General features: G+C 40.6%; 2 protein-coding genes across 3 annotated transcripts in view; one reads left to right on the forward strand and one right to left on the reverse strand.

The window, feature by feature from the left end:
* Positions 1-21,012, reverse strand: part of LOC308101768 (CD209 antigen-like protein A) — a 170,865-nt gene that overhangs the window by 52,929 nt on the left and 96,924 nt on the right. The window lies entirely within an intron of this gene.
* rap1gds1 (RAP1, GTP-GDP dissociation stimulator 1) overlaps positions 3,090-21,012 on the forward strand; it is a 55,543-nt gene continuing 37,620 nt past the window's right edge. The window contains exons 1-4 of one of the 2 annotated variants that reach the window (XM_080451228.1): positions 3,090-3,562; positions 8,227-8,334; positions 16,820-16,942; positions 20,637-20,762. In XM_080451228.1, the coding sequence (XP_080307354.1) occupies positions 3,559-3,562; positions 8,227-8,334; positions 16,820-16,942; positions 20,637-20,762 (361 nt within the window). In that variant the 5' untranslated portion in view covers positions 3,090-3,558. The remainder of the gene's footprint in view (positions 3,563-8,226; positions 8,335-16,819; positions 16,943-20,636; positions 20,763-21,012) is intronic. The other variant, XM_080451227.1, reaches the window with a different exon arrangement.

Here is a 21,012-nt window from a genome sequence, read left to right on the forward strand (position 1 = left end):
AAACAAAACAAAACAAAACAAAACAAAACAAAACAAAACAAAACAAAACAAAACAAAACAAAACAAAACAAAACCAGAGACATATTTAGAGCTCAAATATGAGTCCAGACATCCAAGGTTTTAACTGCAGCAGATTGCACTGGCCATCTATTGTTGGCCCGGTAACAATAAACTATGTAGCAGTTTTTCCTCAAACGTTTTAAAGTCAATTTGATGTGCTTGTAGCAGTTTTATAGCCGATTTATATAGGGTTGGTTAAATTGATTTGATGCTATATTGACACATTTTGCCAGGGTCGCCTGCATGGAATCTCCCTCAAGGAGCCCTAGGGGGTCCTCGGACCCCACTTTGAGAAGCACTGCTGTGTAGTGTGCAATGGATGGTGACATCACCTGGCTCACAAAAGCTAATGGGAGATGTGCAGTACCTGTTTTCACCTTTGGATGTCAGGCTACACATATATAATTGGGTTTGGAGTTTATTTGCACAAGGAATGCAATTTCATAAACATGTAATTTGGTGTGTTTATGTAACATTTCATGATAAAAAAAAGCACATTACAGCAGACATGGACATGAATCTGTAAAAAAAAAAAAAGGAAAGAGTAAAGAAAAAAAAAACAGGCTACACATTTAGATTATAATAATTATACAACAAACATATTTATATGCAATGATATAGATATTTACATTAATATTCTCTCAACCGTGGGCGTGGCACTATTCAGAGCAGCCAGATCAGCCTATCAGCTCCAGATAAAAGGAAAGGGGAATACTTGAGTAAGAGTAAAAGTATTAACAGCTCAAAATTTGACTTAAGTACAACAGTACTTGAGTCAAGTATTTGAGTAAATACATGGGTAACAGAATAGGTGGGCACCAAAAAAACATCTTGGCACTAGGGACAACTGGGCAGCATGGACGAGTGGGCACTTAGGGACATGTGGGCACCTGGACGAGTGGGCACTTAGGGCTGGAGATAACTGGGCACTAGGATATAGCTAAACAGGCTACACTATAAAATGATAGAAAAAATGGAGATAAATAGTATCCTACTGTTCAAATAAATAGATACAAATTTGCCCTGAACTGAATGCTAGGATAGAGAAAACATAGCTAAACAGTACACGATGAAATGATAGTGTATGCGAGTGCGTGCGTGTGCGTGTGTGTGTGCGTGTGTGTGTGTGTGTGTGTGTGTGTGAACCATAGATAGACCCAAGCCAATCACAGCGCGACCGCTCCCTATGGACCGCCCCCTATGGCCCGCCCCCTGCCAGTCGGCGGCTCTTCCTTCCTGTCAGCAGCCGTGTTGCCAGATTCTGTGAAAGAAACAAGCAACCAGGTCTAGGAAAACCATCCCAAAATAAGTGACTATGGGCCCACATTAGCTGTAGTATACAACCCTCGTAGACGTATTTATGATTCTGACGTTTTCAATCTACGAGAGTTGTAGGGTGCACTTCCCATAGTGACCTGGACTTTCTGCACTATGCCCCGTAGACAAACATTGTACAAAATGAAAATAAAGGCGCTTACCGCCAAGCCCCAAATGTTAACTGGGTCTACGGGGTAGTAGTGTAATGTAATAATCCATATCTTTCAATAAAGAAGTGTTTTAATGCTGTCTGTGGCCGATTCTGTCGGAAGTTCCCAATGGGCGGTAGTGACGGGAAGTGAGGGGGCGCATCCGGTGAAACCCGGAATTACACTAAATGTAAACAGGAAGTAAACGAGGGTGAAAAAATGGCGTTCGGCCACAGACGGCATTAAAACACTTCTTTATTGAAAGATATGGATTATTACATTACACTACTACCCCGTAGACCCAGTTAACATTTGGGGCTCGGCGGTAAGCGCCTTTATTTTCATTTTGTACAATGTTTGGAGTGTCTACGGGGCATAGTGCAGAAAGTCCAGGTCACTATGGGAAGTGCACCCTACAACTCTCGTAGATTGAAAACGTCAGAATCATAAATACGTCTACGAGGGTTGTATACTACAGCTAGGCCCACATGAGCACTTTATCACATACATACATCAGCTATTTGAAAATAGCCGATCTACAAGCTCACAACGCGTCGCGATGCGACGCGTTGCGACGCGTTGCGAGTGATGTAGATCAGCTATTTCCAAATAAAATATTGCGGGGAAATTATAATAAGCAGATCTGGCAACCCTGGACCCTGGTCCCACACCGGCCAAGAAGCGCTGCTCCCTGCCTGATGAAGCTTCTGACAAGCGGTGGTAGTAGAGGCTGGTCGGACTCTCTCTTTTACCGGAGCTTCGACCAGGCGGGCGTGGTTTTGAGGTTGAGGTTAGGCATAGAACCACGCCCACCTGGGCGAAACACCAAAGAAAGAGGGGAGTCCTGGTAGTGGTAAACAGGCAGGGGGACGCTCTCGCACACACACACGCACGCACGCACGCACGCACGCACGCACGCACGCACGCACGCACGCACGCACGCACGCACGCACGCACACACACACACACACACACACACACACACACACACACACACACACACACACACACACACACACACACACACACACACACACACACACACACACACACACACACACACACGCATGCGCAGACACCAGCGTTGCCATGTCCGCTTATTATAAGCGATTTTGGGCTCGTTTTTCTGTAAAGTCGCTTAATGTAAATATTGGTGGTTGCGGTTGCGGGTTGTGTTTTTTGGGGCTTGTTTCTAGTGTTGTTTAAGCCAGTGTTTCTCAAACATTTGCATGTCAAGGACCCCCAGATTAATATGTATTTGTGCCAGGTACCTCCCATCTGAAAACATTTTGTGCCAGCCAGGGACCCCCTGCATACAAGATTTGTTATATTAAAATGTGTCAAAAACATTCCACATCGTTCACATTTTCTCCATGATTGTTTTTGAAAATAGCATATCTAAAGCTCACAACTTCTTTTGGCCTTGTTTTCATAGACCCGGTTGCTTACTTCTCTCGCAAAACCTGGCAACACTGACACACACACACACACACCCACATGCACGCACGCACGCACAGTCGCTGTCGCACACACAGAGGCAGAGAGAGCAGCCCCATACTTCCTTCTGCGTGGTGGCCGTGTGGACATGCGAGGAAGGCGGATGTCTTAAAGACCCAACCACCCTGAGTGTGTGTGCGTGCGTGCGTGCGTGTATGTATGTATGTATGGGGGGGTGTGTGTGTATGTGTGTGTGAGAGAGCATCCAGCCATCCTCCATTCCTCCTCCCGACTATCCTCCTCCATCCATCCACCCCGCGGCCCAGGCACCACCGACCCGACCCGACTGTCTGTCTAGTCGGTCGGACAGACGGCACGGAGCTCGGATCCGCCTGGCTGCTGGAGGAGCCGCTCCTTCATTCAAATCAAACCTCGACTGGAGACTCTCAGACAGACAACAACAACAGCCGTCGGGCGCTTCCTTTTGCTGACTGACTGTGACTTGAGTTTGATCGCCCGGATCGCCAGATCTTGAGATTCTCGGATACTCGTCTATAGGCTCGTCTACAGCCTAGCTGCTGCTGCTGCCGCCGCTATGGGTGAGTTGTGGTGGTGGGTGGTGGATGGTGGTGGTGGTAGCCCCTTGGCTAAGCTAACCCTATGCTAACGCTAGGTTCCATGTACTAAATGAATGGAGGCAGTGTAGCTATGGCACTAAACAAGGGTCTGTGTCGGTGGTGGTGCCCCAGTGGATGATCGATTTAATGTGACTGTTTTTGGGAGATGGCGATTATAACCTGCTTTGGTTCTGCTCCATTTAGAGGCTTTATAGCGTAGAGTTGTGCTGATGTGTTGTGGTTGTAGGAGGAGGATGAGGAAGCTCTAAGCTTCACCATTACAGCCATAAGGATGCAATGTGGTACTCTTTTTTTTTTAAATGAATGAAACGTTGTTTTAACCAATCTGTATGGTAGAGGAAGTCATAAGGCTACAATATAACTATTACATCTGTATGGTAGAGTAAGTCATTACAATATAATTATTACATCTGTATGGTAGAGTAAGTCTTTACAATATAACTATTACATCTGTATGGTAGAGCATGTTAATATAACTACCACATCTGTATAGAGTATGTTAATATAACTACCACATCTGTATGGTAGAGTATGTTACTATGACTACCACATCTGTATGGCAGAGTATGTTAATACAATATAACTAACATTACGTCTGTATGCTGGTAGAGTAAGTCATTACAACATAAGTAGTACACGTGTATGGTAGAGTATATGTTATAACTACAGTACCACATCTGTATGGTTGAGTATGTTAATACAACATAACTACCACATATGTATGGTCGAGTATGTTATTACAATATAACTACCACATCTGTATGGTAGAGTATGTTAATACATACAATATAACTACCACATCTGTAGGTAGAGCATGTTAATACAATATAGCTAGAGTATGTTAATACAATATAACTACCACATCTGTATGGTATAGAGCATGTTAATACAATATAACTAGTACATATGTATATGGTAGAGTATGTTAATACAATGTAACTATTACATCTGTATGGTAGAGTATGTTAATACAATATAACTAGTACATCTGTATGGTAGAGTACCGTATTTATGTTAAAAAAGTGTAAGGGTAGTGTAAGTGATATTTTTTGATAGTAATCATAGCTATAGAGTGTTTGTTCAGTAACAGGAGTCTCTAAGACTCCAGCTCTTTAATAAACAGAAAATCCATTTACAGGTGGGTTGCAAAATGTCAGCCAGCCATTCAGGAGAGAGTACCCATTCATCAGCTTCCTTTTTTGTAGTGTTCCAGTTCCAATTGTGTCTGCTCATTTCTTTGTGTCATCACTTCCAATTTCACTTGTTTAATCTATATCCTGTCTGAGTTCTTTATCCTGATTGGTTAACATTGATACCCCAACCTGAAAATGCATTTTCTGTTTAATAAAGAGCGGGAGAGACACAGAGACTCCTGTTACTGAACACTCTATAGCAATGAGTACTATCAGCATAGAGCTATTTATCACTTATTTTAACCAAAGAATATCACTTACCCTACCTTTTTAATACAATATAACTAGCACATGTGCAGGTTGGTTGTGGTCTCCGTACTCTTCCATTGAAACGTTTACACACCCTGGTAGGATGGACACATATTGGTTCACAAGGTTTACAAGAAGTACTGGCTGAAGCCCATGAACACAAAATCCCATCTGGACAGGCAAGGAATCTGTCTTGGAAGAGCGGTAGAAGTTTGGTCTCCCATGAGGGAGATGTGGGTTCAAATCCCAGCTAGAAGCACATAACAAGCAACTTGCTGATTGCAGCTTCATTTTAACTGAGAATGGATAAATGTAACCAAATGGACCCCGGTTATATTTGTACATTCTCCGAGTTACAAATGAACACTTGAGGATTATACTGTGTCGCTTTTAAGTGATGGCCAAGTTTTCCTCTTGACAATGCTGTTTGTATGCAGAATAAGCATTGTTGTTTACTATAGTGTGTGTATTGTTTTGTGCAGGCAGGTAATGTGAGTTGGAGTGGTGTATCTCTCCAGTATCAACGATGATTCCACCTTACGTCGTTCAAACAACAGTACATATTGTTTTGCTGATTGTGGTATATATCATTGGTTCTTAAAGTGTGGTCCGGGGACCCAAAGTGGGGTCCGGGGAGAAAAATGTGTTAATATGTACCGGGTCCGTCACAGCCATTTGAACCACTAACCATATTTCATACTTTGGCTATTCAAAAATAGCAGATATACAACCTCATAGCGCCACACTCGGTGCCACGCTATGAGCTTGTAGATGTGCTATTTTTTTTTAAATCCCTGACCCAATATATTTTAGAGATGGGGGGGGGAGGGGGTCCGCAGCCAAATACGTATCATTTTGGGGGTCCTTGACATGGAAAAAGTTTGAGAACCACTGGTATATACTGTATGTAGATGGAGAGATGGCAGCTATAGCCTCCATCACCACCACAGCAGCTGTTATGCAATAAGCTACAGTAGGCTACTCTCCATTTCTGCCTGTGCTGCTGCTGCTGCTGCACTGGCCTCTTAGGCTTTTTAGACAAAATGTGTACCGAACTTAAGGGCTGTCACGATTTCAAAATGTAAGTTGACGAATGACGATTCATTGTCCCCCAAGTAATTGCGATTAACAATTTGATTGTGTGTTTGGCATTGGAAGTTGGAACATATGAATAAAACAATATTTTATGTTTTCTTCATGCTTTGGCATAGGAATTTAAAGCCAGGCTGTCCACCACACACCAAGAATGATAACTATAATTAAATGAAAGATAGGAAGCTATAATGATAATGATGTGTGGAGCATCCATACCGAAGAACGGTGATGTTCTGTAAACATGTTGAACGTGAGTTTACCTATCATTTTCCCTCTATACCAGTGGTTATCAGCCAAATGGTCCCCCCAAAATCGATTATATTATTTTGATTAAGTTTGACTGTTGCACCCCCTACATGATTTCCCCAGGCAGGGTTAAACATGTAATCCTACCAGATATTTTTCTCTCCTGCACCTCTCAAGCTCTGGTTTTCGCAGTGAATAAGAACACTCCAAGGGGACGTGACAGCCAGTTTTCCATAAAACCAAAGAAAGGAGAAAGTTTATAAGATGAACTAAAAATCCACATTCTGCTTTTGGGTGCTGCGGGCGTTTTTTAGGTCAGCAGCGTTAGGCATATTCTGTCTGTTCCACTTCTGGGCATAGTTTCTTGTCATCCACCACACTAATAATTTAAAACAAAAAACCATCTCCATCCGCACAAGTGTTGTAGCATCGTTTTAACCCAGTGGCTCTCAAACCTTTTCATGTCAAGGACCCCCAAAATGATATGTATTTGGCCGCGGACCCCCATCTCAAAATAACCCCCAGAAGCAACGATTTGAGTTACAAATGTTCGCTTTAAAAATATATATATATTTTAAGATTTGCAAACATTTTCACAATTTAAAAAGAGAGCTTGCATATCTGCTATTTTTGAATAGGCTAAGTATAAAATATGGATACAGGGGTTAAAATTATTGTGATGCTTTATTAACTAATTTAGCTGGGGACCCCCTGGTAGCCCTCCAAGGACCCCTGGTCCTTGGAGGGCTACCCCCACAGAACCAATGATATGGAACAGTGGTTCTCAAAAATAACAGATATATACTGTATACAGATGTACTTCGTGCCACACTGCGAGCTTGTACATCTGCTATTTTTGAACATTTGTGCAAAATCTTTAAAGTGTTTGAAACATTTTGAATAATTTAGATTAAAAAAAAAAAAAAAACTTCTCTTCTGGGGGTCCCTGGCACAAAACATTTTCAGATGGGTGTCCACGCGGCCAAATATATATATCATTTTGGGGGTCCTTGGCACAAAAAAGTTTGAGAACTACCGATTTAGAAGGCATTTTGTAGAATCTGCCTCAGGTCTTCATGGGTTAAAACATTTGCTCCGTCCACACTAACATGCCCGTAGGGCTGGACAATTAACCCAAAATATATCCAAACTGACATTTGGAGCCAATAACCAAATTAGTCTTGCTCATGTAGGTTAATCGAATAACCGAGATGCAGTTTTTTTAATGATTTATTTCCCTTATACTGTATATCAACAAATTACACATTGCTTATATAAGCGACTTCGGGGCTAGTTTTTCAGTAAAGTTGCTTGTAAATATTGGTAGCTGAGGTTTTTATGTCAAGGACTCCTAAAATGACATGTATTTGGCTGCGGACCGCCCATTTTGTGTGTGTGTGTGTGTGTGTGTGTGTGTGTGTGTGTGTGTGTGTGTGTGTGTGTGTGTGTGTGTGTGTGTGTGTGTGTGTGTGTGTGTGTGTGTGTGTGTGTGTGTGTGTGTGTGTGTGTGTGTGTGTGTGTGTGTGTGTGTGTGTGTGTGTTGCACAGATTTTCACGTTTTTTCAAAACAATTGCAGATCTACAAGCTCATAGGGCAGCACTCGGTGCCACGCTATGAGCTTGTATATTATGCTATTTTTGAATAGCCAAAGTATAAACTAATGGTTATAGCTCAAATCTAAAATGATACAGATGCGTTCCCGGGTTGAATGGGTTAAACAAAACATTTTTTTTTAAAAATAATAATCTGTGTGTATTGCATGTATAGCCTTATAGGTGGAGGTTTCACTCTGTCCTTGGCTTTATCTCAGACCTTCTCCGTGTGTGCTTTTTTGTCTCCAGATAACCTTAGTGACGCTCTGGAGAAGTTGAAGCTGGCCTCTGCAGACAGCACCAGTGACAGTGTGGAGAGCTGTGTGGACTGCCTGCTCAAAGCACTCGCCCACAACAGTAAGTACTGCTTCCCTAGTTCATTGCTCAGTGTCTAGGGCCGTCACGGTTACAAAATTCCAGTTGACGATTTATTGTCACACAAATAATTGCGATTGAACATCTGAATCAGAATTACATTTATGTTTGCCTTTTAGGCTTCGTAATACAACATTCTCCAGGAAGATGTGACAAACAACTTGAATATACAAAGAAATTACTTAAAATAGCGGAAATAGCTGATCTACAAGCTTACAACGCGTCACTAAAAAATACATTTAAAAAAAACATTAGAAGCGACGCGTTGGGAGCCTGTTGATCGGCTATTTTCACTAGTTTGGGTCCCGGGAAGACTTACATTTTCTCTTTTGGGTCACAACCAAAAAAGTTTGGGAACCACTGGTTTTAGGGATATTTTCTGTGAGGTTAGGGTTAGGTTTAGGCATAGAACTACACCCACCTGGGCGAAACACCAAATAAAGAGGGAGTCCCATGAGTGGAATGTTTGCCCAATAGAATATCTGGGTAACTCCAGATTTTGCTGTCTTGTTGTGAGACTTACCTGTAGACAAAAGATGTTTGTTGTTATTCAGGAAGAGAACGTATTAGCCCTGTTTAGGGATTGACACAGGGTGCCCAGTCCTAAAGCTTAAATCAATAACGGCTCAAATCAATATCCTGTTATCATTGCTGTCGGTGCAAAAACCTTGTGTCCAAAACATAACTTTTTCAGGAAATAGAAAAAATAAATAACAATGGATCCGACGTAGTTCTTATTTAATCACACGCTCTTGTTGATACTTTTCATTGGTTCACTATTTATAAGATCCACAGACACACTTAAGAGGGCTTGTACATCTGCTATTTTTGAACACTTTTGCAAAATTTTGAAAGTGTGAGAACTACTGATTTTAGAAGGCCTTTGTAGAATCGGCCTCAGGTCTTAATGGGTTAAAAACTCAATACGTTTTGAGCTTGTAGATCAGTTATAACAGAATATCTGAGAGGTATAAAAAGTAGCCTAAAGTGGTCACATTACAGGGGTGTTCATCCTGCCAATACTGCCAAATCGTTTGGATTGTATATATATATTCTTTTGTCAGATCGTCATCGATTCTTTATTTGACCTTTTTAAGACATTTGTTTCACACTTTGAGATATCAGATGGATAAAAAATAAATATCATTTTTTTTTACTTCTTATACAAAATAAGAAATACTAATTTTCAATTTCTTTTTTGTTTCCCCCCCCCCACAATTATTCATAAATAAATCTGAATTCCATTAGAAAATACATACAAAACTTTAGAAGTAGTGAAAATAGAAGATCTACAAGTTCACAACACGCCGTATCGTGACGCAACAGTAAATAAATTAATACAATTGGCCTGTGTTCGGGGGGAGGGTGGTATTTGTCACTGCACATACTCCTACGGGCTGGGGGCGTAGTCTGTCAATGGCGAGTGTTGGGCGGGATGAGTAGGACGAAGGTCTTCTCGGTGGGGGCTCCTCACTGGCAGGTGAGTCAGGAGGAGGATGCAACAACAGTGACAACGCACAAATTTGTGTGGGGACTCTGGGGAGGAATGAATTGGCATAACCACTAAGAAAGGGGTAGAGAAAGGCGTAAAAAATCAAGCAAATGAATAAACAAACAAACATATGAATACATAAATACTTAAAACCCCTCAAAAAAACAGACAGCAGTGTGTGAAACACGTATCGTAGGAGACGTATCAGGTGTGGTGTTTACAACATGAAGGGCTGGACAGTGTTGTGTCACAGTTTTCCGTCATGCATGGCTGGGCTGCCAGCCCCAGCCTGGTGGTTGGCATGGCAGGGGGGGGGCAGGGCAGCCTGATGGTGATGCCTCATACACTGGCACTGGTTCAGAACACGCTAACAAGTGCCTCTACGCCTCCCTTTGCCATCTCCAAAATCAATGTTACACACAGCTCAGCCATGTCATATGTTGATTGGTGCAGATAGTTTTTTTTTTTAATTCTGCAAAAAAGAAAAAGAAAATCCAGTGTCACTTTTGGTCAGATAACGGTCAAGGTAAATATATATATATATATATATATATATATATATATATGTGGGTTTCGGGATACACATTGGAATGGCGTGGCTCCTCATATACAGGTACAATCAGTGACATTTTAGTGTGGCATGTTCCGCAAGACTGTGCTAAAAGTACAAGATACGAAAGATAATATTAGGGTCTGGGATAATACTTGATTTTAATACAATAAAGATAACACAAAAAATAAGATAATAAAAAAAAAAATACACACTCACTCACACACACGCGGGCGCACGCACACACACACCCTCTCATAGACAGTATAGCATCTTACATTCCGTAACAAGACTATGACACACCGAGACGCATCGCTACAGGCACAGATGCTTCAGAAACGCCTTGGCAAACTGGTCCTGTGTCCACACTCCACAGAAAGTGTTTTCTTTTGGCTGCCAGTGCTACATACTGCTGTAGTTGGTTAAAAGCACTGTGAGCCGTGCGACTGCATCTTTAGTGCTGAATAGTTGACCTAAATCTTTTTTTCATGCCCGTACCGTGGGTAAATTATGGTTTTGCTGTCAATGCGTTAGCGACTAGAGATGTTCCACCAGAGTTGGGACAAAGTAATTTTTTTCCCCAAGTCCCAAGTAAAAGTCTCAAGTCTTTGTACTCAATCCCAAGTCCCACGTTTGGTTTAGAATCCTAGACAACTCATAATGCCATTGTAATCTAATCATATAGGCATTAAAATATTTTAATAATAATGAAAATCCCCCTTCCTCCTGTTAGATGTTAAAATGTTAAAGGTAGGGTAAGTGATATTATTTTGTTTAAATGCGTGTTAAATAGTTATTTCTGATAGTAGTCATCATTGCTATAGCTGTTCAGTAACAGGAGTCTCCCTGTCTGTCCAGAAAATGTATTTTCTGGTCAGGATACCAATTTTATCCAATCAGGAGCTCAAACAAGTGAAATTGGAAGTGATGACACAAAGAAATGAGCAGACAAAATTGAAATTGGACCCCCTCCTGATTGGCTGAAATTGGCAACCCATCTGAAAATGTATTTTATTTATTAAAGAGCTGGAGAGACATGGAGACCCCTGCTACTAAACAAACTCTCTATAGCAATGACTACTATCAGAATATAGAGCTTTAACCTTTTAACAAAACACTTTTAGTTGTTCAGTTCTTTTTGATATTTTGGGGCTACAACCCAAAATATCACTTGCCCTACCTAGGTCTCTTGCTCTCAATGTCTGTCCCGCTCTCCCTCCCTCTCACTTGTTACAGTAATGTTAACATACATATAGTTTTCTCGTTCTCTCTCTCTGGCCATAGAAACTCTTACTGTGTATACTCTTACGTTAATACTGTGTCTGCATTAACATGCCTAGATATTTGTGCAACTTCAAATGTCCAACAGAGTTCAAAGTTGTGACATCTACATCAGTGAATTGTGATCTGCATGTTATGCATATATAATTATATATATATCTAAAAATAAAATTGACCACCTCCCTTTTTTTTTTTTACAGGAACGATAGGCCTGTAATATTTGGTATTATGTTTTTCCACCATGGCTTCCAGTGCCCAGAATCCCATGCGTGAACGGCTGAACGCCCTTGTGTCCTTTATGGTTTTAATAATCCCTCCTGCGGCTTCATTGGATGACGTGCTGTTAAACTGGAGAAATATGTTTCACAGGATTCCTTTTTTCTTTTCTTTTTTTACCCCTTTTTTCTCCCCAATTTCGTTGTCATGCCAAATGCCACACACAGTTTCTCTGTGTTGTCCAACTGGGCTAGCATCTGGCTTGTAAATTGAGGCTATATAGGAAGTGTGACAGTTCATATGAATGGCCTGTAGTCTCGCTGTTTCACCCCTGCTGGTGGCAGAAGCAATTAGGCTCTATTCAAGCGCATGGGTTTTTGGCCGAACTTTACACTTGATTGTATTACCTTAATAAACATTGTCATAAATGCTATATGCTTCTAGTCGCTAGTTTAAAGTCTTCTCAGAATCAGGTTTATTGTGACATCACAGGTTTACAAGGTAAAAAAGTGGGTGAAATTCGCTTTCGTACATCGTTCCCATCGCAACGTTCTTCTATCAATCACCATAATTTAGATTTTTTTTTTAACACAAATCTTCTCTTCCGGCGGTTCCTGGCACAAACCATTTTCAGATGTGGGTCCGCGGCCAAATATATATCAATTTGGGGATCCTCGGCACAAAAACAGATCGAGAACTACTGCCTTAGAGCCCCGCCACCACTAGCGCCAGGGATAAAACACAAAAAAAGACAAATCAAATCTAGCGTACCTCATTCCCCCCTTGATGTGGACCTGTGAGTTCACGGGGGGACATTTTAAGCCAGAACTAACTGCTTAGTGATTAGTTGTTGTCCAGAAAAAGGATGTTAATGGCTTCCGAGATTGAATAGAGGAAAGGAGAAAGGGGACAGAGGACGGTCATTTGTCACTGGGTTTTGTCTGGCGGCTCGAGGCCTCAGCTGTTGGCTGCCAATATCAGCCTGACGCCAGGCATTTAGGACAGCTTGTCAGCCCTGGCCAGGCACCAGCTGCGTAGTGCGTAGGTGTTGAATGGGCACTTCTTGTTTAAAACCCAATCTCCGAAACACTGTTTTTCCCTATACTGGACTGAGTCATCTCAATTTTACGAACGCTTGTGACGTTGCAAACTTTCGATTATTAGGATTTTTTTGTGTAAGTAGGGGCTGCAAAACCTGAGCAAACACATTGATTTAATCCATTATGAAACGTTATTGATTTTTGTAAAATGATCTATTTAAAAATAACAATTATTTGATAAAATGCTTTGCTGGTGCAAATGACAGGAGTACATATGGTGTGTGATATGAAATTCAAGCTTACACTATGAGCACAATCATTATTTAGTTGAGTGGTTATCAAACATTTTCATTTTAAGGACCCCCAATATTTGTCTGCAGACCCCCATCTGAAAGTGTGTTGTGCCAGGGAGCACCTTAAAACAACATTTGTGTTGTAAACAAAATGATAAAAAATAACTTTCAAAATTATTCCAATTCTCTCTTTTTTTTTTTTTTTTCAAAAAATTGTCGATCCACAAATTTCATGGTTTTGTTTCGAATTGAATTCTGGGAATCACAGTTCTAACCAACAACTGAGCTACCAGTGGTTTAACCGAAAAGACTACTAGAATGGATGTAAAATCATACTTAAGCAGATGATCGTACACCAGGGGTCTTCAGCGTTTTTCAGGCCAAAGACCCTTTAGCTCAGAGACACAAAGCAGCATATTGTATAAACTTGTGTTTATCAAACATTGTTTTTTGTTTTTCCTTCCAAGAAGCTTTCAAAGCTAGATCACCATATTTAGCTGATCACTGTTGGCTGTTGAGACACTTGACACTAACTTGGAAGTATTCCAATTCAATTCAATTCAAAGGGGCTTTATTGGCATGAGAAAACATATGTTTACATTGTCAAACATAAAACAAACAAACATAAATCAAGACTTGTAAATGTATGTACAAAAATAATTCAAACAGAATACAATACAATAAATAAAAGGAATAAAGAGAGGTGTCACATTTTATAAAACAAACCAGCTTGCCACAACCAGGATAATTGTGCATTTGCTGTTAGGAGCAGTAACTGTATAGGGGCCGGGCATAGCGACGTCGCAGGGTCGAGACGCCGTTAAATCAGCCCACTTTCGCCGCCATAGTGAGTGAGTAGATTGACAGCTGCCACAAGTGTAGAGTAGTGTAGTTTAGTCTGTAGTCCTGTGTTTGTTGTCCAGCAAGTAGACGGTGTACATTATTATCTATCTCCAACTTGTCTGTTGCTCTAATTTAGCAATGGTAGGACAGTGCTGCATTATCGGATGCAATGCCAAGGTTTCAGACTTAAATAAAAAAAGTTAAATTGCATACATTTCCAACCTGGAAGAAAAGCTTTGGAGATCAGATGTCGGAGATATCAAAGAAACGTCGTATGGCTTGGCTTGGGTATCTTAAATACAATGAGATTGAGCTAACGGCTAAATTGTTTCTCTATGTGTCCAGTCTGAGCAACGTTGTCTAACGTGGGTGGCTCACAGTCACGGTGGCTGAGTAAACAAGGGACTCTTGTCTGTCTGTCAGCAAGTGTTCAGACGTCGGAGATATCAAATAAATGTAGTATGGCTTGGGTGTCAGCTGACGAAATAACATAACCTTCAACAACATTCCCAAACACATATAAGCTCAAACGAGCATGACAGCACACAATAAAAAATATAAACTAATATCTGTTGGAGGCTAGGGCAAGGCGAGCATTAGCGTTGCCATGTCGGCTTATTATAAGCGACTTTGGGCTTCTTTTTCTGTAAAGTTGCTTGTAAAATTAGTAGTTTTGTGTGGCTTATTTATAAAGTGTACTTGCTTATTTAGGCTTATTTAGGTACTTGCTTATTTAGGCTTTAAAAAAATATATATATATTAAACCAGTGGTTCTCAAATCTTTTCATGAAAACGTGTGCCAGGGAGCATTTGTGTTAGAATGTTTAAAAAAATATTCCAAATATTCTTGATTTTATTGCAAGAGGTTTTTTTAATAGCCTATGTACAAGCTCACGTGAGCTTGTAGATCGGCTATTTTCAAGTAGCCGATGTCACTAAGCCACTTCTTTTGGGCTTGTTTTCATAGACCTAGTGGCTTATTTCTCTCGCAAAATATGGCAACACTGATATTACGCTGTTATGGAGCTCACCTAATATGGCCAACGGAAATACTTCCGCCTAAGCTTGGCCACGCCTTTTGCCCGGCCCCTATACTGTACATGTAAGCATAACATGGTATGAAGATTCTCTTTTTTTTCTTCTTTTTTCTTTTCTTTTTACAAATAGCATTATTTCATTGGTATAGAATCTGTGAGGTAAATTTGCAACAATTGTCAAGTGTATATAAAAGCACAGAGGTAGCAGTAGTTTTCAAACTGCTCTGTGAACATTTGATACAACATTTTATACTTTCGCTATTTAAAAATAGCATTATGTACAAGCTCACAGAGCGTCACTTTGTGCCGCGCTGAAAGCTTGTTCATCTCCTATTTTTGAACATTTTTGAAAAATCTTGATAGTGTTTGTTTACCCAAATGTTCTCTTCGGGGGGTCCCTGGCACTAAACCTTTTCAGGTGGCGGGGTCCGTGGCCAAATAGATATCATTTTGGGGGTCCTTGACATGAAAAGGTTTGAGAACCACTGATGTAAAGGTAGTTGCTCTGTGCACATTTTGATGAATGGACCTTAGGGTGCTTTAATGGCTTTAATGGTCCCGGACCCCCTGTTGAACACCCATGCAGTAGACCATCAGTAACTGTAAAACAACATTGTCTAGGACAGTGGAGACCCAACATAGGAATGTTATGTCTTCCGGAACCCAAACCAGTGAAAATAGCCTATTAAGGGATATTTAGTTGTGACCCATAAAAATGCGTCCGCGACCCAAACATGGGGCTCAAACCGAACCAGCGTTTGGGACACACTGGTCTGTGTATTTAGTTAGGGAATTTTAGCAAGATGTTTGGACCATCTGTGAAAAAATGTACTACCAATAGCTTTCTTCACCAATGTGTTCTTATAGGTGTCTAGAATCACCTCTCAATTAATATAAACCCAAATCCTCGTGGAAAATCCTGGAGAGCCAATCAAAGTTAAAGGACAACTTTAGTTTTTTACAACCAAGGTTTATATTTTAGCTTGTAATTAAAGTAAATAAAAGATGAGTGTTATATTTTTTTCATTTACTGCTTTCTACAGTTATTTTCTTATTTTATTTTTCAGAATAGAATTAATTCAACAACACCCCAATCCCCTACGATTTATTATACACTGTGCTGTACATTACAGCTTAACAATAACCAATATACCAATATTATATGGCCAGGGAGACATTTTTACACAAAAATAATGGTTGGAATAGATTCAGCACCCCTGAAAACCCTCATATTTTTCACCCAAGCCCTCTGGGCTCCTTAACTTTGATCGGCTCTCCAGGATTTTCCACGAGGATTTGGGTTTAAATTAATTGAGAGGTGATTCTAGACACCTATAAGAACTCATTGGTGAAGAAAGCTATTGGTAGTACATTTTTTCACAGATGGTCCAAACATCTTGCTAAAATTCCCTAACTAATTGCTGCGTTCACACGGGCAGATACACAGCATATGTGTCGCTCTGTCGTTTTGTATCTGTGTTGCTCAACACGGTCGTTGACGTCATCAAGCTCTGTGTCATCTTTGTATCTGGAAGTTGAACCCAGCTCAACTTGAATTTGTACCTTTTGTAGGAGCTACAAACGTTGGATTTAGCTTTGTATCTTTTATGTCGCTGGATTCCATTGAAAATTAATGGTAAACACTTTGTTATAATCAATTAAATGAGTCAGTTTGTTTAACCGTTGCTCTACCCCTGCTCCCCTCCCTCCCACAGACACAGAGGCCAGTGTGAAGATGCGGGAGATGGGAGTGCTCCCCCTGTTGCCCACGCTACTGACGGCGAAGTCGTCCTGTACCCCCAAAGTAGCCAACCTCATCGCCGAGCTGGCCAAAAACGGTGAGGTTCCCGTCTTTCCACGCTCCATCCACACCCACATCCAGGAAGGAGGAGCATCCTCACTTTTTCTTCCTCCACTTGTCAGTATACCATTATATTTGTTGTGTTTGTTTCTGTTGCTCTTTGTGTCATATTCACCCGACCGCCATTTTGAAAAGAAAATAGACCGGATTGTTAAAAATAAAGTCTAGATCGGTGCTAAAATACTGTCACGGAAACCTGGTCGTAGCATTAAAATGTTTTTTAATCCGAGTGCCGCACTATGAGCTTGTAGATCTTCTATTTTTTTTTAATCTTGAAAATGTGTGCAAATCTTTGAATATGTATACTGTATTTTTAAAGCGAACATTTATAACTCAAATCTTTGGTCCTGGGGATTCTACATTTTTTTTCTAAATCCTAACAGTTTTCTGAAAAAAAACGTATGTTGCTATAATATCAGTGGTGCTCAAACATTTTCATGTCAAGGACCCCCCCCCCAAAAAAAATGTGTATACAGAGTATCCTTACATTGTGCAATTGCTATTACTTAAGTAAAAATTCTCTGAATGCTTGTTACACCGCTGGTAATGAATGGGTTTTTTCTTGAGCTAATGATGACTCGGGCACCACTGTGCCAGGGCTTGGCACAAAGCACACTGGCATTTATCTGCCACCGTTCCCGGAAACGTCTCGAGGTAGCCAAACGACCGCTGTGCTAAAAGCAAATCCCCCTCTAGACAGTTCCCTTTTTTCTTTTCATTTGTATCCATCAGGGCAGTTCCCAGAGTTCCCTTTATGTCAGACAATGGCGCACACACTGCTATCGTCTTTGTTTTGTTTCTATCGATGTTTTTGCCATTGCTTCTGTGAGGGATGCACAATTAATCGGTCAGCATATCGGTATTGGCATCGAAATTGCAATATCGTTAGCAGACCGAAATCAAAATAATATATCAGGTTTTTATTTTGTTTTTTTTATATTTATGTGTGAACCTTGAAAAAAGCCTTTTGTGATGACGAACGGTGTCATTCAAAAATAGTGAAAATAACAGATCTACAAGCTCACACAACGCATTGACGTCTTGTGAGCTTGTAGATCGGCTATTTTCACAATGGCGGCTATTTTCAAATACTGTTTTTTTTAATTTACATTTCACCTATAATGACATGCCAAAAATAGGGATAAATTATTAATCGATAATTTTATTACAATATGGATACTTTTTTATCATCAATTTAATTGATTGCTACAGAGTAATATCTCCCAAATGATATGCAATCATCCCAACTTTCCTGCCACTTTCTGCAGAAGCACCTTCAGCTGATTGAGTGGATTGAGTTTCTACTTTCAGTGTGTTATGAATCAAAAACCTCCTTCCCTTCTTCCTCTTTTGTATTTTTAGCAGCAGAAACAAAACAAAAACCCACACAGGGGGAAGACAGGAAACTTTATATGCTGGAAAAGTGTCACAGAAGAACTGTCGTGAATTTTGAGAGTCGGAATAAATTGAATCATGTGGATCTCAGGAAACGTGTGCATGGCCAAAAACATATCATTGTTGGGGGTCCTTGACATGGAAACGTTGGCGCACCACTGATATAGCAACATACCGTTAGGATTTAGATAACATTTTTAGATATGTATTTGGTCGCGGACCCCCATCTCAATTTTTTTTGTTCCAGGGACCCCCAGAAGCAAAGATTTTGAGTTTAAAAAATCTATAAATTCAAAGATTTGCTATACAAAAATCAAGATATTTAAAAAATAGCAGATAAACAAGCGTGCCACGCTATGAGCTTGTATATCTGCTATTTTTGAATAGCCAAAGACATTTTAAAATGACACAGATGCGGTCTCGGTTTTAATGGATTAACCTAGATATGACGACCATGCAGCAGACATACCGTACCGTGGTCGTTTGTTCTCATGTTTCTTGACCACAATGTTAAAAAAGTAATCTAGGTAGCATGTTATTAGATAGATGCTATAGGTTCATTGTCTACCTGGTATCCTACAGTTTCAATGTACAGATTATAATTTCTTATAGTATATAGTTTTTTTTAGACTGATGCTACATTCTTGGTTTACTTGTGATCCTAGTTTACTGAGACACTACACTGTCTCTCTGCATTTGATATATCGTCTCTGTCCGGTGGAAACCTCATATGTCTGAAACTGTTACTTTTCAGGATTCAAATTCAAAAGTAGCAGATCTACAGACTAAAAAAAAATATATATATTTTTGGGCTTTAACACATTGACTGCCAATCGCGTAGATCTACGCGAACCTATTTAAAGCCGCCACGTGCCAATCGCGTAGACCTACGAAGTGTTTTTTTCTTCTTATTTTTTTCAAAAAAAATTCACATTGCACTTTTTTTCACTTTCGATACGACACATTTCATTGTAGCACCACCGGAAACGGAATTATCCGGGATCCGGTTTTGCCGATCCCATCGGCCTCCATTCTAAAGCGGACACTAAAACGCAATTTTCTCGTTTGTAGTTTTTCTCGTCGCTGATCGCTGTTTAACATAAACCGTTGTAACTACAAGATGGCGGCTCGGTTTTTGAAGGGGATTTCACTGGGCGACGCAGTCGGATCGCTGCTGTGTTTACAAACAGTTTAATGCTCGATCTTAAGGGATTTAACGAGGTCTGTGGCGACGTGAATAAAACAAAAAAACAACAATAAAACGCTGGCACTGGTGAGTACATTATGATATTAAACTCTGGCGTGGAATGTGTTAATGCCGTTATTGACAGGACAGTAGGCTGATAGGAAATGTCGAGAAAGAGATGGGGAGTGACATGCAGAAAAGGCCGTCGGGAACGGGACTCGAACCCACGACACACTGTCAGGCCACATTGTAGCCTAGGTGCCTGGACCACTACGCCAGCGGTCCAGGCCGTGGATCTGCCACTTTTGATGCTTTTGTGTGACGCTGTAGTATGATCAAGTCATGGCGTTAAATTTAGGGAAAAAACACAATAAGTTTAAATATGGAGATAAGCGCGGTTTCTCCCCCGACAGCAACAATATAATGTGTTTACCTTGCCTATTGTAAGTGGCTCTGGATAAAGAGCGTCTGCTAAATGCCTACATTGTGAATTGGAACCTGGCGACTCCCAAGCCGGTCGCTCTACCACCTGAGCCACTGCAGTCCCCATTGAGTTCCACACAGAGCGGAGTGTTCCACATCCTCCCTACATACTCCCTACCTACCTACAAAAGTAGTCTAATACCGAGTGGGTATTGAAAGGATAGACATCCATAATATTGTCACGTTATGGATATTCTAAAAACCTCTTTTAATTTTCTTCTTTTTATTTTTACATGAGTAGTAGCTTGAGTCTGTGCTTTGTCCTAGGAAAAAAATAAATAAGTATTTTGTCTCGCTGCTCAGTATGTATTTTTGTTTTTTGTTGTTTTCTGTTTTCTTTTACTTTATCATCTGTTTTTATTATATATTTTTTGTCTTTTTGTTAGTTTTTAAAATGAATACATTCAAATTGTATGTAATGTAAACGGTGAGGTTCTTGTCTAAGCCACCCTAGGGTTTCTTACCTCACCGGCACAACAACTATTTGTCACCTTTCCCATGGAAAGAACTAATGCATATATTATGCATATGTTATACATTCTGTTGTGCAGAACAAATAAATCAATCAATAATTTCCTCTTGACATTTTGTTCTCTCTGCTCCCCAGAGTTCATGAGGAGTCCCTGTGTGGAGGCCGGTCTCATCCCGCCACTGGTTCACCTCCTCAGCTCCTCGGACCAGGAGGTGCTGCTGCAGACGGGCCGGGCCCTGGGGAACATCTGCTACGACAGCCGTAAGTAGCAGACTGTTTCCTCCTGGAGGAACCAACGAGCACCTTAACCACTTAACCCATTAAGGCCCGAGGATCTGATTCTACAAACAGTTTTTTGAAAAAAACTTCTGTTGCGATGTCAGTGGTTCTCAAACCTTTTCATGTCACGGACCCCAAAATGTATATGCATTTGGCCGCCGACCCCCATCTCAAAATATTTTGTTCCAGGGGGTCCCAGAGGCAAAGATTTGAGTTAAAAATGTTCGCTTTA

This window comes from Gymnoscopelus braueri, assembly GCF_963280865.1.
Source record: "Gymnoscopelus braueri genome assembly, chromosome: 15".
In the NCBI taxonomy this organism is placed as follows: Eukaryota; Metazoa; Chordata; class Actinopteri; order Myctophiformes; family Myctophidae; genus Gymnoscopelus; species Gymnoscopelus braueri.